A 17324-nucleotide genomic window follows, 5' to 3' on the forward strand; every position below is an offset into this window, starting at 1 on the left:
AAGTGCTGCTCGTAGAGATACGGCCGATATTGTTGGATTAAAAAAACGATAGCCAATAGTTCGCGATGGGTAATGCAATACCGCTGTTCTGCCGGCGATAAAACCCTGCTACCATAGGCGACGACGCATTCGATTCCTCCAACGACCTGTGAGAGCACTCCGCCAATGCCGGTGTTACTGGCATCCGTGTCGAGCACAAAGGGTGCAGTGAAATCAGGGTAACACAGGGGCGGAGTACTCACGAGGGCGTCCCTGAGGGAGTGGAAGGCGGCCTCCTCCTCAGGACCCCAGCAAAATTTTACGCCCTTTGCCGTTAGAGCGTGGAGGGGCTTGGCTATGGTGACAAAGTGTGCGACGAACCGCCGATAGTATGAGGCAAACCCTATGAAGCTACGGACCTCACTGACCGAAGTGGGCGTAGGCCAGGAGCTGATGCACTGAGTTTTAGCGGGATCAGTGGAGATACCTGAATGACTCACTGTGCCCCAAATACCACACAGATTCCCGGAGGAGGTGGCACTTCTGTGGCTTGAACTTTAATTTAGCGGACTGCATTTTCAGGAATACTGCCCATAGACGTTCGAGGTGTTCCTCGAACGTCCGGCTGAACACAATGACATCGTCCAGGTAAATTAAACAGGTATCCCATTGGAGACCGGCCAAAACCAATTCCATCAAGCGCTGGAATGTCACAGGAGCTGAGTGGAGTCCCATGGGCAACTGATTAAACTGGAATAGGCCCACGGGTGTTCTAAAAGCGGTCTTTGGTTTTGACTGCTCGTCCAGGGGAAGTTGCCAAAATCTCGATAGCAGGTCTAACGTGGAGAAATATTGTGCCCCCGCCAAGGCGTCCAATGATTCGTCCATTCTGGCGAGTGGATATGCGTCAGCCACAGAGATCTTATTCAGGTGACGAAAATCTACGCAAAACCTCAAAGACCCATTGTGTTTTTTGACGAGCACGATGGGGGCCCCCCATGGACTGGTGGAAGGGGAAATGATGTCCGCCGACAGCATGTCATTAACAGTCGATTTGACATGCTCCTTCTCGGCGGGGCTTAACCAGAAAGGATTTTGCCGGATGAGGGCGGCATCACCCGTGTCAATATGGTGATGTAGCAAGTCGGTGCAACTGATATCATATTTGTTGTTGCTAAAAACGTCAGAAAATTTAAGCAACAGGGCGCGCAGTGCAGCAAGTTGTGAACCGGACAGGTCACTGGATTCAGAACAAAGTGAATCCAACCACCCCTGATCCCGGCTTAGTTCCGGCTGTGGAGTGGGACCATCATGCACATGCCCAATCACCGGTTCTGCCATTGGTGCCGACGATGCGTGAGCAAGCACGGTCCCCTGTAGAACCACAGCCGTCCGAGTACCCGCATTTAGAACCATGACAAAGGGATCCCCGTCTGCCCACACTATCGTCTGAGCCACCAACAACTCCAGCCCCTTCGCTGCTCCGTTCGACGGACCCAAGAGGACCCCATGTGGTGCTACCCCTATGCTGAGAGGTTTTCGCAGCCGCAGGAGAACCAACATTTGCGACCCAGGCCATTGCTTGTACAGTCGCAGCGGTTGTGCATTTACCGCTGGGGGAAACCAAAAACGCTATGCGGCGGCCCGAATGAAGTTCAATACAGCCCTGATCAATGAGGATCTTAATCGGCATTTTAGCCAAAAAATCCGTTCCCAACAAACATGGGACTGCGAGAGAGGATGAAACCAAGACTGGCCCAGATAGTTTAATATCGCCAATACAAATTCTCGCCCGGATTTGACCGATGATGTCCAAGGATCCTCCTTTTGCCGCATAGCACGGGACGTCAAAAGGCAGTAATGGTCGACATTGAACAGGGAGTATGTTATAGATCAGGTCGGAGATAATCATTGCCGACGCCCCAGTGTCAACCAGTACCCGAACCTCGACTCCCTCAATGGAACCCACAACCACAGACAATCCGGCCGACGCAGCAACCACCCTATGAGCCAACTCGGACCACTGACCCAGTCCAAGCACTCGTCCAAACGCACCACCCCTCACTGAACTGGCGCCCGTGGCGCGTGATGTGTCATGTACGGCACGGTGAGTCGTGTGTAGTGTGTGGGGGGGCCGAGCATGTGTGGTGCCGCGACTTGCCGGAGATTGCTGGGATGACTTGGAAGCCTAGGCGTCGTCCGGCCGAGGTTCTGGTGCACGCTGCCGTGGAGCCCGGCACCCCGATGCAACACGGCCTCGGAGGCCACAGTTGTAGCAGGTGACGAGGGCTGACGATGGTCTCGGTTGCTCCAGCTTGTGCGCCGGATACTGAGGCTGTTGGCCACCCGACCTCCAATCCCCTGGACGAGTCGCAGCGAAGATCTCCTCCGATGGCTGGGCGTCTTGGGGCTCGCTGCGCTCTGAGGTGGAGGCGGCGGCGATTAGAGGCCGGTTCCACTTCAGGACCTCGTGGGCATGAATGTTCGTGGCGACCCGCAACGAGCATATGTCCGCCTCATCTGCTGCCAGGACGACGATGCCCAGCTCCTGGGCCAATGCTAGGAGCTTCTCCGTTACCATGGCATCGATGCCTTCGCAATCCATCCGCGGAAAAGCCGCCTTAACGAGGGCCAAAAGAGCTGTGCGGTAGGCGAAAGGCATTTCCTTCGCGCCCTTCCTCCGTTCGTGAAAATGGTGGCGATTCACAGATGGCGGCCCGTAGACAGTGGCCATCAACTGGAGCGCTGCCTGCAGTGTAGAGCGACGCGATCTCGGGGTTGACACTAGGGTGGCCAGAGCATTGTCGTCCATAGTCGCCGGGAGGGCGCGCAGCGCCTCATTCGCAGACCAGCCCGACATCTCTTGGTGGGCGAGGAAGCGTCGTTGGAAGGCTTCCCAGTCGCCTCCATCAGCTGTGAACGCTGTTAAAACGGGCAGTCGCTGCTGGAACGTCTGCTCCGTCGCTTGCCGATGATGGTCCCGTACAGCACTGTCGTACAGTGCAATGGCGGCCCCCTCTGTAGGTTGCACCACTTCTTGGTTGGCTATGGCCGTGCCCGTCGCTTGGGGATGAAGTGGCGTGCGGTGGTTGGGTGCCGCCTCCCAGGTGGTGTGCCCGGCCCCCGCCACCCCCGGAGTCCACCCCGGAAATGGCGGCAATTTCAATTTGCGGCGCCGTGTTAATGGCGGGAATGGTAGTTTGTCGCCGATTCTCCCCCCTCTCTCCCGCCCCCGCTCATCCCGTATGGGTAATTTCTTCAAGTATAGAGGCGACGGCGAGCAGTAATTTGGCGAGGGGGGAGTGAGCATCCCGAAGAACACCCCGGACTGTGGCGGCGTGCCCGGTGGCTGCGATGGCTGTTGAAGCACCGGCATCGCCCCAGGTTCCGTCTCCGGCTCGTGCGGACCCGCCTCTGCAGGGTCAACTTGGCCTGGTTCGCGCGCACGAACTGTGTTCCTCGTGTCCATCTCGTGCAGGTAAAAACCACTTCTGTCACCAGTTGTAGTGGCCTTATTGACGACGGAGACTTGTTCTCTAGAGGCAACACGTATTTATTACAGACACTTCACTCTACAGTGGCCAATCTGATACTTGAAGAGGTAACGGCCACTTCACCCGTACTCTATAGAGGGAACATTTCCCGAGCCTTAGCCCACGCTAGCTCCCTGGTTTCCTCTATCCTGGTTCTCTCTTAAGAGGCTATCTGACCTGGCCCAGCTTCGGCGCAGGTCCCGATCACCAGCCACACGAGTCCGGCCCTCAAAAGGACATCGGGCCTCGCGGCTCTGGTGTCGCACCCTGGCTTGCTTTGCCCGGCCCTCAAAAGGACAGCGGGCCAAAGGAGTTCCAGGGTCTAGCTAGTCGATCTTCTTTCTTCACTGGCTCTTCATCTTGCTTGAGTCGAACTGCCCCTCAGCTCTCCGGGTCCCCCCTTTTATACTGTCCCTCACTGAGGGGTGGGGCTGGGAGGGATCACAGCGTCCCCCACAGCCCCCCAGGGTGGTGGCCGTAGCGGACGTGTGTGTGGCCACCGCCCTACAACCGCGTGTCCCCCTCCCGTAACACCTCTACATTTGTATTCTCTCCACACTTATTTGTGCACATTTTAAGGTTGTATTCAATACTCTTTATCGTTGTCCACGTTTATAATACGTCATCGCAATGAGATCAGCTCATGTGCAGAAGTGAGATTTATTGTAGTCGTAGTGCTGGACTGATTGATGGTGACGTATGGTGATGCCATCATCCAGCAGTGGATAGACAATGACTGATGATGGTCATGAGAACGAAACATTTAATATTTGAGAATACAATGTCAATTCTTAGTGTCTTAATATTACATTACACCACATCTATTTAAAATATACTTATGACTTCTAAGTATCACATCGGTTATTGAGCATATATATACATTAAGAAATGCGGGGAAGGTGAGAGGGTCTGAATAAGAAACTTTGTTTTGAAAGCGATCCGTGACAGTTGCTGGGAAGCGGCAATCTTTGTTTCAGTGTAACACAAGTCGTGTCTTGCGACACCTTAAAGTGTTCAAGTGTTCGCTGTGCACGAAACTTGGGCGTCAGACCTGGCTGGCTCGTGAGCTGTTGGAGGAGTCCTTGGGTCATACGTTGTACTACTATTGGTGCAGCCCGAAGCATTTCAACCACCTTCGTTAACGAAGATGACTGAAAATATAAAAGTGGCGGTGCGGGTCAGACCATTCATATCCTTTGCTTTGTGAAATGTGATCAAATGTACAGCTTTGTAATATAATCTTAATATCTTAAAGTATTATTTACATTTTAGTGTTCGTTTTCAATGTCATCATTAATGGAATGTGAACCAAAATGTATTATGTTGGTGAAAAGTTCCATACAAATTCTAAATGTAAAATATATTTTAACGATTTAAAAAAAAGGTTTTTTTGCAAACGTGTTGGCAATATTTTTTTATAAAGAGGAAAGTGTTGTAAATGCTTTTCTTCAAAGTTTATATAGCATGGCTTTGTCAACTTGTCATTCAATGCTGGTGTTATTGTACATTATTTAAGTTTTTACCCATCTAGCTTAATAATAAAGCACACATTTGAAGCACGTAACTTATATGATTGTAACACGCCTGTGAGAGCCCGCTCACAGTACCGAACGCGTTAAAGCATTGAGGCCTGCAACCACGTTCTTGATAAATAATGGGGGGGGGGTGGGGGGGGTTCCCATAAAATCACATAGCCTAAAATTTGCCCAAAGTATTTTGTGTACAATGAATGTTGCTCATGCCTCATACCTTGAGTGATATGTGTTTTCCTTAATGGTTTGTGTGTGTGTGCTCACAATGAACGAGAAAAGACCCGCGGGGCCTCCATAATTATCAGCATGGAAGGAAATACCACTCGGATAATTAAACCCCGTTCCGGGGATGCAGACGTGAAGACGTTCACATTTGACTACAGTTACTGGTCACATGATGGTTTTGTCGCCCTGGACAATGGTTACTTAGCACCAGAGAATGAGCAATTTGCTGACCAGGTGAGCTGCTTAACATTTGCTGTCAGGCGGGTAATACAACTCCAGCTCCTCCGTGCATCATTGGTGTCAGATATGCTTTTTCTGCATTTTAAATGTTAATTCTCGATTGTGACAAGAACAATGTACAACGGTTATTGGATATCATTCCTATTTATGTATGTTTTTCCACTTTAAACATACCATAAACGGCATTTTAAGATTAAAAAAATGGAACGTTCTTAGCAATGAAATACATTTATTTTTGTAAACAATTATTATTAAATACTTTTTTTATGACTAAATATGTGTATCTTCTATAACTTCGTGTTGCAATAAAATTAACCATGGCGAGTATGCACGTGTTCACAAATGTGTTGACTTCTGTGAATTAGAAACGCGTGTTTTCCGACCTGGGGGAAGGAATTTTGGAAAACGCTTGGAATGGATACAACTGTTCGCTCTTTGCTTATGGCCAGACTGGCTCGGGAAAGACCTACTCTGTTGTTGGTGGCTCGGCAAACAAAGGTATGGCACAAGAAAGCAACACTCGTGTTCTAAAATAAACGGGAATAATCGTTGGAAAACCTTACAGCCATCGTCATCAGTATTGTTCACAAAATAAAAATAATTGCAAAACCTTATAATTATTATACGGTCTAATATTAACTTTATGTACGACTTGATCATAATCAAACCTTGTAATGTTGAATGCATGTTGTAAACACAGTAAGAATAAATAACTTGCGGGATCCTGTGTTTTAGGCATCTTGCCCTTGTTTTGTGAGCGTCTCTTTGAAGACATTGAGCGAAAGCAAGAATCTGCAGCAGAAGGCACAGAATTTCAGGTGAGTGGAATGTGATTCTCAATTTAAGAACGCAGAATATTCAGACATTTGTAATTACTGTACTGTGTTGAAGTTAACATTTGGGAAAATGAGAACTATACGTATCTAAACCTGAAATAGAAGTTTTTAAATTAATGACCTTTGATGGTGGTCAACAAAGCTTAACCTGAAGACGGTCGCTTGTGTTGCGATCGAAACGTCGTGATCTATTATTTTTTCTACCTACGTGACTTTACCGAAAGAACCGAAGAGTAAAGCTTAGCACATTGTTCAAGGTGCCCATGCTTTAGAAAGCCAACATCAACCCCTATGGAGGACCAGCAGGGGGCATTGCTTCCCCGTGAGGTTGGTGTTTGGAGAATCGGGGCCCCCGAGGCCAAACGTCAGTGTAATTGGAAAGGAATGTTGAACCACGTTAACAGGAAACACATTGGGCTCCTCCATCTGGAAGAAATTAGTGTGCCGTACGCGATATACGAGCATATATAGTGAAGCGACGCATATGCATACACACTATCACAATGACATCACGAGCCTGCACTGTCTAACATTCTGTAAAATACTGAATTGTATGTAAAGTGCACATGTATGCATTTAGCTCGCTATTAAAGTTTAAAGTACTGTCATACTGTAATAATGTAACGCAGGAAAGCATTACTCTCCACTCTTTCAGGATGCGCCTGACAGGTTTTCGCAGTAGGGGGCGATGTTGCTATGTGTTTTACCAATTGAGTATTTTGGAGATAATTTTGCAGAATTTGAACGTTTTGGGCCAATTATAAGTTACATTTGTGTGTATTGCAAGCTAAGTGTCCAAAATTTGATACATTTAAAGTAGTTTTACATAAAATTATTCTCTACTTTTAAAATTGTAATCTTTTGGGCTTTCTCATTATCAGCCATGGTTAGTCTACTGCTGAATGCAATCAAGACCTCCCCAAGCCTCTACCACCTCCCATGATTCTGCAATGAAACAATACACCCAGAACCGAAACACAAACATATTTAACCGCCCCATCTCTGCTGTGGATGTGTTCTTGCCCTTAGCTGTCACTGTTATTATTCTTAACCATCGTCCATCATCTCTTGTAGCAACGTGTCCTTCCCAAGCCTAGTTTACTGCACTTTTATTCAGTTTGGATACTAATTTACATGAGAATGTTCTCTGATCCATGTCTGCCTCTTTCTGTCTCATCGTAATTCCAAGCATGCGTATCTCAGTGCTTCTTTGTACAATTTTCAGTTTTTGTTCTATATATTTCAGGAATTACCACGTTTCTGAACCATGCCATATTGGGTAGTGTGGTTTGCTTGCAAGCCATACTTACTGGTGGTGATGGCACAAAGCAATTACTCCACTTTCCCCTGACAAGCTTAAAGCTGTGTCGTCTGCTGCTGTGGTGGTGATGGTGGACCCCTAGTTCTGTTAGTGTACAGCCCTGGGTTAATACACTGCTAGATGAAGGCTTCCCCACACTGTTGGTCATGGGGTTGTTACGTGGACATTCTTCACCCTAACAGTCAGTGCGGGTTGGTGAAGATACCTACATAACCAGGGAAATACATCATAGTTCACTCCAGCAGCGACCAATACAATTACAACCTCCAACACCAAATCACCACAACTACAACGCAGTTACAGCCCACTACAATCACACGAAAATTATTGGACATGTCATATGAAGCAATGAAATAGCAACCTGAAGAGCGCAATCAGAAACCAGAATGCATAATAGATTATAAAAATCTTAAAATCAGTGCAGCAATTTTACAGAGATGTCTATAACTGAAATATTCATACCAGGAACAAATTATGATTTAGATTAGAATAATGTTCCAATTGCCACCCATAAAGACATACAGTACCAACTTGCCTAGAAAAAAACCATTCCAATCAATGAATATTCCCTCATGGAACTAAAACTAAAAAATATGTACATAATCATGGAATGGTGTATGCTGGGAATTACTTTGCTACAAGAACACAGGGAACAGGGAATAAATAAAAATCATAAATCATGTTGCCTGTGAAAAAAAGAAGTGGATTGAGCAGGATACATCGCTCGAAGAAAATCTATGAGATTGGTGATGGGATGGCAGCCAAAAGAGAGAAAAAGCTTCAGCGGGCAGCTCTCAGAGATAAGAGCAATGCTATCAGCTCATCTGCAGGATATGTATTGTGACATTGCAAGACAATGAGGGATAACGGTGACGTGGGGAGGCTTTCATCCAGAAGTTGATCAATTGCTGATAACAATGATTTGGCATAATTTCCCTGGTTCAGAATTAAATATATTTTCCCACAGTTTTTACTTTTCTACCCCAAATCAGATTTTTTTTTTACCTGCGAAAGATGAGAATCATCTCTTTCCTTTCTAAATTATTTCAGATTTTTAAGGGATGACCGACTAATTTTAAAGACTATAATTAAATACCCACGCATTAATTTGAAATTATATTTCGTGTATTCATATAGGTTATGCTGTATATATGCAGTTCTACATAGACTCGTGGTTACTTTTTCCACAGGAAAAAGGAAACAAAATTATTACTTGGAATGTATATTTATTTCCACTATTCCGAATTTTGTGCCAAGCATATTTTCAACAATGTATTAATGCAATGCGCATGGAGAGATTCGTAAATTTTCCAGTGGGAGGGATGAATTAGAAAGGCTTTCACCTACACGCATTGGCCTGAGTAGTGAAGTATGGTCAAACAGTTTCCATCGCCAACCAACACAGCATGTCTTCATCCAATAACAGATTTACAGACAACTGAAAATAATAATCGTTGAACACATAACAGGTGATATGGCCTTAGTATGTAATGTATTTTAATAAGTAATGCATTTATCTTTGGAAGTCTCACTGAGTATCAAGAGACGTTTTTAGGAGAGTCCTGCTACAATGGGATGTTTGGCCAAATTCCAGTCAGTGACTTATTGTGGAAGAAAACCAGACGACACAGTGGAAACTCCCCAAACTTAAGAGGGTGATGCTCAAAGCTTCCCTTCCCCCTAAATCAGCAGAGGAGAAACGGGAAGTTAAACAAAGGTCATCCGCCAATAAGTGTAAAACCAGAAGATAGACCTGTATTTTTTTGAGCAACAGACCATTTTTCTAGACGTTCATGTAAACAGAGCTGATATATGAATTTTACACTGCTATGAAATGCGATGAAGTGTATAGCAGCTTGGCCCTGGCAAGACAATGTGGGCTTTCCACCAAGCATTATCAGGCTCAATCCTCACATTGTAAATTCAAAGTATTTTATCCAGGGGTGGAGGACATGTATTCCCCTACCGCCCCCAATGACAACTGAAAGCTCGGTTCTGAATTTAAAAAAACAGCAGGGGAAATCCCCCAAGTGCCACCCTGGTAATGGGACTGTTAGGTCAATATTGTCAAAGGCTGCAGAATGCCATTATAAAGAAAGCACTGACAAGTAGGAGAGTAGGATGTATTTAATACAAGCACGTTTTGCGCAAATAATAGTATCAGTAGATTCATTGGCTCCAAATAACAATAATATGCCCTTGATTTACGAGTTCAAAAAAAATGCTGCTTTTACAAAGATTAGTCATAAATTGTGCCCGAAAACTACCCGAACTCGACTGTATGTTCCATAGTAAAAAAACAATCTAAGAAAATATTTGGAAGTTTTGATATCTCTCTATACTCTGAAGTATTGGCAAGCAACGTTTGAAAAATATCTTCGGTTGCATATTGGCTCATTTCCAAAATGTATGTATACTGTTGAATGGTGTAGTAACTGAAATTATATCACTGCTCTGCACTGTAAGTTCTACAGCTGATATATTTACAAATTTAAACAGTATTTATGGGATAATACATAACAAACGTCAGTATGTAGACCATCTAGAATCAAAACTAATTTCTTTCGAATTGCTGTTTGTGTTTAGTTTGTTATCCTTTCCCCGCACCTCCGATTAGCACGATTGGCTACGTACGGTGCAAAAGAAGCTCAACATACATACGTAATACACTGTAATATGTAATGTATATTCTGTAAGGTGATTTACTCCACACCTCGGTTGAATTTCTTAAGCTGTGCAAGGCTTAGCAGAGCATCCACCTGGGTCAATTATAGTGGAACGGCAACCACAGCTGTTTTACTGCTTACGTCTTCCTTTCAACGTGCGCACTTTTTGCCTTCAACTCGTACACCACCAACAATTCATGTACCACAGAAACACTGGCGACAGAAAAATAAAATAAAATAGTTGCTTATTAAGTGTGCAACATGAATTCACGTTGTCTTGTTTTACATGTGTAAAATATTTTGATTTAAAGCTTTCGTGACTGCAGGGATTCATATTCTTGGTTCTTTCGGTAAAGTCACGTAGAAGGGATGCAATAAAATAAAAAAATATATAAAACAATAAAATTCTCACGATGTTTCGACTGCAACACAAGCAATCATCATCAGGTGTGAAAACCACAACAAGAAAATTTGAAAAAAGTGGCAGTTATTTTTCACGTTAACGGATAGCGATTTGACAGTTTGTTCAGATGGACGAGTCCATCTATGTTCGGAAAAGAGGAGGGGGGAGACGAAAAATAATGGATGCGGTCTGAAAGCCACCTTAAGCGTGATCAGTCAATTAAGACCCGAAATGGTTGATCACATCCTTCCAATGATTGCTAAGCCAGAATCCATCTTCTCGGTTGAAATTGTCTCTGTGTTTGTATATGTGGATAGCCTCATGAACGAATCTCTCATGGTAGCCAAATGGCTTGCAAATAACCTCTGTCTTGGAGAAGTCAATGTCATGTGAACCTACTGAATTATAACGGTCGAGGTGTTGGTCCTACCGTGTTTCAGGTCTGCTTTGTGTTCACGAATGCATATGTCTCGGACCGCATTCGTGAACACAAAGCAGACCTGAAACACAGTAGGACCAACACCTTGGCCGTGGCAGATCACTGTTATAATTCAGTAGGTTCACATGACATTGACTTCTCCAAAACAGAGGTTCTTTGCAAGCCATTTGGCTACCATGAGAGATTCGTTCATGAGGCTATCCACATATACAAACACAGAGACAATTTCAACCGAGAAGATGGATTCTGGCTTAGCAATCATTGGAAGGATGTGATCAACCATTTCGGGTCTTAATTGACTGATCACGCTTAAGGTGGCTTTCAAACCGCATCCATTATTTTTCGTCTCGCCCCTCCTCTTTTCCGAACATAGATGGACTCGTCCATCTGAACAAACTGTCAAATCGCTCTCCGTGGTGCTAACGTTAAAAAAACGCCACTTTTTTGAAATTTTCTTGTTGTGGTTTTCACACCTGATGATGATTGCTTGTGTTGCAGTCGAAACGTCGTGATAATTTTGTTTTATATTTTTATTATTTTATTGTTTCCCTTCTACGTGACTTTACCGAAAGAACCAAGAATGTGTAAAATACTTAATTATGTGTATGCATCAAAGTAAACTCCAAAAAACTAATTCTATAATCTGATGTTTTAAATCGCTGTATACTTCAGCAATGAAGTCACAACCGTGTCAAGACATTTCAAACCAGTTTTAAATACGTACATTCATGTTTATATATATTTTAAGCAGATCCAGTATGAGGCATCCGATTTAGTAAACCATGAAAATGTATATATGTGGTGTGGAGTCACAATATTTCTAGAAGTTATTTTAATAACAAATATGCGCAGTTATGTTGTAAGTAACCCAATTGCGATGGTGTACAGCAATCAAATTTTCCATCTACATATTTAAACATCATCTGATTACTGCTTTCTTATTTTTACATATGTCCATACACAGGTGTTTTCTTTGAAATTAAATGAAATCTGTCATGGCAATTATGAAATTGTGTGCATTATTGGCAAAAACAATCTAGCATGACACTTGGATTTTCCCAAAAAAATATTACTTTATCCCAGCTGAATGAGATTCTTCACTTTATTACATTATCCACATTAGATATATAGAGAAGTCTTTGTCAGTAATGTCTAGAAGCTCTGAATCACGTTTTAACGACTCCAGCACTATTGCTACATCTGCTGCTGTGTTGTTGTTTACATTTGTGGAGACGTTTCCAGATAAGCCACAAATGCATGACTGGTTTACAGACGACTTTGATAGTCTTCTTTGGTTCTTTCGGTAAAGTCACGTAGAATGAGAATAAAATAATAAAATAAGACAATCAAATTCTCACGACGTTTCGGCCACAACACAATTAGCCTTCTTCAGGTGAAAGAACAGAACTGTCGGGACGACAGAGCTTCAATTGAAAGAACCAAAGAAGATTAATCCTTGCAGTCACAAAAGCTTTAAATCGAAACTTTGATAGTCACCCGTCTTTGTGTCTGCTCGATAGCAAACAAGTGTCTCGTGGCCTCTGGCTGGTGTCTCGCCCCAGGTGTCCCTCAGCATGGTGGAGATCTACAATGAGCAAGTACGGGACCTTTTGAATCCACAAAGTGGGAGACAGGGAGGTCTGCGCATCAGGGAGAAAGTTGACCACGGGTTCTTTGGTGAGTAGGAGTGGGCAGGCACCCACGCAGAGCAGTAGTAACGCTCCAAAAATGGGATTAGCCATATTTGTGGTAAGACTGTGGGAGAAATTAAGGCCACTGCAAGCAAGGTTACCGATTCACGTTTTCCTACGTTGGGGTTTTTCCTCAAGAAACATGATTTTGAGATTACACATGTGTGCAAAGAAATATAGTTCCAGAAAATGTGTATAAGACATTTGTTGAGCAAAGATTCTTTGGGAGAAAAGCAAATAGTCAAAAGTGGTACATTGTAAGCTCATTATAAATTGTGGCCTTGCTTTATAATTTACAATGTAGCAAGAGCATTGAGATCTCTAAACCCTTTGTCCTATGTGTGGTTAATGCAGACTTGATGCCTTGTGATAGGTGTCTATTTGGTGTTTTAACATCTTAACGCCCGTATTCTTGCCAGAAAGGGTAAAGCTTATTATTTTTTATTTCATCATCTTGATACTGGCAAACAGGGTCCCGTAGATATCTCTAAACCCTTTAATCTATATTGAAAATGCCTAAGAAGAGTGTTTTTTTTAAATCTCCCGATAAATACCATGCAACATATAGTGCATACTTCCATGACAACAGTAAGTAATTCCTTGAGTGTTCTATGCATTAATTTTAGAAGCAGCTCTAAAATGCTACCATGTTTATTTCTTCTGCAATGCAGTGGAGAATTTGTTAACAGTGCCTGTTGGGAGCTACGGCGACATTGACAGTCGAATTCAAGAAGGGACACGGAACCGAACGATTGCTGCTACACACATGAACGCCACTAGCAGGTCCAGACTTTCTGTGCCCTGTAAATACACATCGATGAATGTCTGTGCAATACAATCAACAGCAATGCATCAATGAGTGTACAGAGGGTGGCTGTTATCATAGGGACACTAGAGTCTGTGGTTGGTGTCAGTAGAGATTGGCATGTTCTTCTAGATTTGAAGCTTTTGTGACTGCAAGGATTCATACTCTTTGGTTGTTTCGGTAAAGTCACGTAGGTAAAATAAAATAAATGAAAACTAAATTAACCTTTATTATGAACAAAATTAAATCACGACGTTTCAGAGGCAACACAAGCTTCCGTCTTCAGGTGGAACAGACACAGCAAAATTAGCTGTATCAAGTGAACAGCTCTGGGACACACGAGATTATATACAGGTTAAGGGGGGGGGGGGAGGAGCCAGGAAGGGACGTGGGTGGGGAGGGGGGGCTAAGTTAAGCCGCCTTTTGTTATTCTGCAGGGGGTTCTGGGGGAGACGGTGGTGTACTTGCACGTAAAACCACCTTTTGTTATGCTGCAGGAGGTTCGGGGGGAGGGTGATGGCGTGCTGCACGAGAGCGAGTACAATCCTGGTAGTAACGGAAATGGCTGTATAATTATAAGCCAGCTAAAGTTTGACTTGGTTGATGACATCTTTCCAAAAGTTGCTCAATTTAAAACCATCCTCTCGGTTGAAGTTGTGTCTATGTTTGTATATCTGGATCGCTTCATGGACAAATCTTTGGTAATAACCGGGAGGTTTGCATAGTACTTTGGTATCGGAGAAAATAATGTCATGAGAACCAGCGGCTTAACTTAGCCCCCCCCCTCCCCACCCACGTCCCTTCCTGGCTCCTCCCCCCCTTAACCTGTATATAATCTCATGTGTCCCAGAGCTGTTCACTTGATACAGCTAATTTTGCTGTGTCTGTTCCACCTGAAGACGGAAGCGTGTGTTGCCTCCGAAACGTCGTGATTTAATTTCGTTGTTTTCATTTATTTTATTTTACCTACGTGACTTTACCGAAAAAGTCAAAGAGTATTGGCATGTTCTTTTGATGTGACAAACCTTACTAATTGGCTGTGTCGGGTGGTGGTGGGTTTAACGACACATTTATATATTTACACGATCTAACCCAAAAAACCCTGTATTACCGATATTGGTCGCAAAAGCCTACATGCGAAACAGACGTGTTTTGGCCTTTAGTGTGGTGGTAGAACACAGTGGATGAGAAGAAACGGTAACTTTGTTATACTGAGTCTGACACAGGTGGAAGAATCATGGGAACAGTAACCATAGTAGTAATGCTCGATGATATCTTTAAAAAAGATGCACATCATCACCTAATATTCAACGCTATTGCCTCTTATTTACACATTTTCACTTCCAATGGTAAGCTACTTTAGAACAGCGAAGCGGTAAACTGTAATGTTTAAAATGAGTGAGACAGGAGTCTACTCTGGGTTAGAGACTTTAACAAAGCAACCACAAAATAAGCTTCCTGTTGCTAAAATGCATGTATTATTTCGTGTAATATGTCATCTAATCTTTCATGTTTGTTTAATTTAAGTTTTGACATTGCCTCCCAAGTCTCACTTCAAGATTAAGTTCCTTATTATTCCACATAAAGATATGTATTCAATACGACGAACCGTCCTCAAACTCAAACGTAATGTTGTAGGCACAATTTTAAGAATATATAACAAGTACATGTATGGCTATTTTGTCAATCAACTGCTGGATGAAGGCCTCCCCACGTGTGTAGAGTCATGTGTTTTTTTAACCCGTATATACGAGAGGATAGTACAACAATGGATTTTTCTGCACTGCCCTTTGATACCCACAAGCTAGCCCCACAGCAGCCTCTAATACCTGCTTTATGCATCAATGATTTATAATATGGTAAAGGTACATGTAAAGGTACAGCCCTGCGATTTCTTACTCATGCAACTGCTGGAGGAAAGGCCTCCAAAAAATTAAGCCCTCGAGAGTATTTTGTCCCTTTTCTTCCACAGTAGCCAACATCCTTGAAGATGTGCGAGTACCCACACTTTACCCAACCACACTCAGCCTGCCGAACGACTGTGTACCCATTTAAACTGCTGAGTGGACAGAGGTGGAGATATTTAAGCCGTTTTTTCCATTGTTTCAAGGGGTACCCATATCAGTGTACATGATTACACCATATTAGTTCAAATGTGGTGAAACTACACATTAATCTCTTGAATGTTGCAGTCGGGCGCACACCATTGTTGCTATCACCTTCGTGCAGAAGGCAATGAGCGACGGTGGCCACACCCTGCAGAAGTCCTCAACCATCAATATCGTGGACCTGGCTGGCAGGTAACTCCATAACAAAACCAGCATCTGTCACCTTGGCGAATGCAAAATGAAACCTCAACCCCAATTTGATTATGGCCGACACTGTTTACATTGTGTTTCTCATGGACTGCCATGCCACGACCCAGGTTACCTGCTCACCAAAGCTCGAGCAAATACTTCATTTGCTGGGTGATTCATTGTTTACGAATAATAATGGCAAGCCATTTATTAATGCACAATTGGATGAGGGCCTGTTTCTGCTAGTGTATATTGACCACGTTGTTTTCGCCGTTCTTCATCACGCGGGTTTGGTGGAGCGAGGGCCTTGGGACTGGATCCAGATATCACTCGCTTTTGATCTTAGTCATGACCGGGAATAAAACTCAGGTTACTGGGTTCGTAGCGTGGTACGGTTACTGCTACACCACTACTACACCCCTGAGTGCTTGATTACCTTGACCTAATTTAAAAATGTTCCACTGTTCTGCATAAACTCTTCCTTCGATATTAGGAAGCCACTGGAGCGATGTACTTTTAAATCATCCAGATTGAAAACTGATTTTTTTACTGCTTTTTGTGTTTAGTTTGTTGTCCTTCCATGCACCTCTAATGAGCACGGTTGGCTACAGTGAGGGAAAAAAGGCATTTGATCCCCTGCTGATTTTGTACGTTTGCCCACTGACAAAGAAATGATCAGTCTGATAATTTAATGGTAGGTTTATTTGAACAGTGAGAGACAGAATAACAACAAAAAACATCCAGAAAAACGCATGTCAAAAATGTTATAAATTGATTTGCATTTTAATGAGGGAAATAAGTATTTGACCCCTCTGCAAAACATGACTTAGTACTTGGTGGCAAAACCCTTTTTGGCAATCACAGAGGTCAGACGTTTCTTGTAGTTGGCCACCAGGTTTGCACACATCTCAGGAGGGATTTTGTCCCACTCTTTGCAGATCTTCTCCAAGTCATTAAGGTTTCGAGGCTGACGTTTGGCAACTCGAACCGTCAGCTCCCTCCACAGATTTTCTATGGGATTAAGGTCTGGAGACTGGCTAGGCCACTCCAGGACCTTAATGTGCTACTTCTTGAGCCACTCCTTTGTTGCCTTGGCCGTGTGTTTTGTCGTCATTGTCATGCTGGAATACCCATCCACGACCCATTTTCAATGCCCTGGCTGAGGGAAGGAGGTTCTCACCCAAGATTTGACGGTACATGGCCCCGTCCATCGTCCCTTTGATGCGGTGAAATTGTCCTGTCCCCTTAGCAGAAAAACACCCCCAAAGCATAATGTTTCCACCTCCATGTTTGACGGTGGGGATGGTGTTCTTGGGGTCATAGGCAGCATTCCTCCTCCTCTAACCACGGCGAGTTG

General features: G+C 43.9%; 1 protein-coding gene across 1 annotated transcript in view; it reads left to right on the forward strand.

Annotated features, from left to right (window-relative positions):
- Positions 1-5223: 5223 nt before the first annotated feature.
- Positions 5224-17324, forward strand: part of LOC142929168 (kinesin-like protein KIF28) — a 34456-nt gene continuing 22355 nt past the window's right edge. The window contains exons 1-6 of the mRNA XM_076069831.1: positions 5224-5503; positions 5875-6007; positions 6245-6327; positions 12737-12851; positions 13537-13648; positions 15863-15970. Coding sequence (XP_075925946.1) covers positions 5351-5503; positions 5875-6007; positions 6245-6327; positions 12737-12851; positions 13537-13648; positions 15863-15970 — 704 coding nt within the window. The 5' untranslated portion in view covers positions 5224-5350. The remainder of the gene's footprint in view (positions 5504-5874; positions 6008-6244; positions 6328-12736; positions 12852-13536; positions 13649-15862; positions 15971-17324) is intronic.

The sequence above is a fragment of the Petromyzon marinus genome, chromosome 2 (assembly GCF_048934315.1).
Source record: "Petromyzon marinus isolate PM22_M1 ecotype Great Lakes invasive population chromosome 2, UKy_Petmar_22M1.pri1.0, whole genome shotgun sequence".
NCBI classification, from domain to species: domain Eukaryota; kingdom Metazoa; phylum Chordata; class Hyperoartia; order Petromyzontiformes; family Petromyzontidae; genus Petromyzon; species Petromyzon marinus.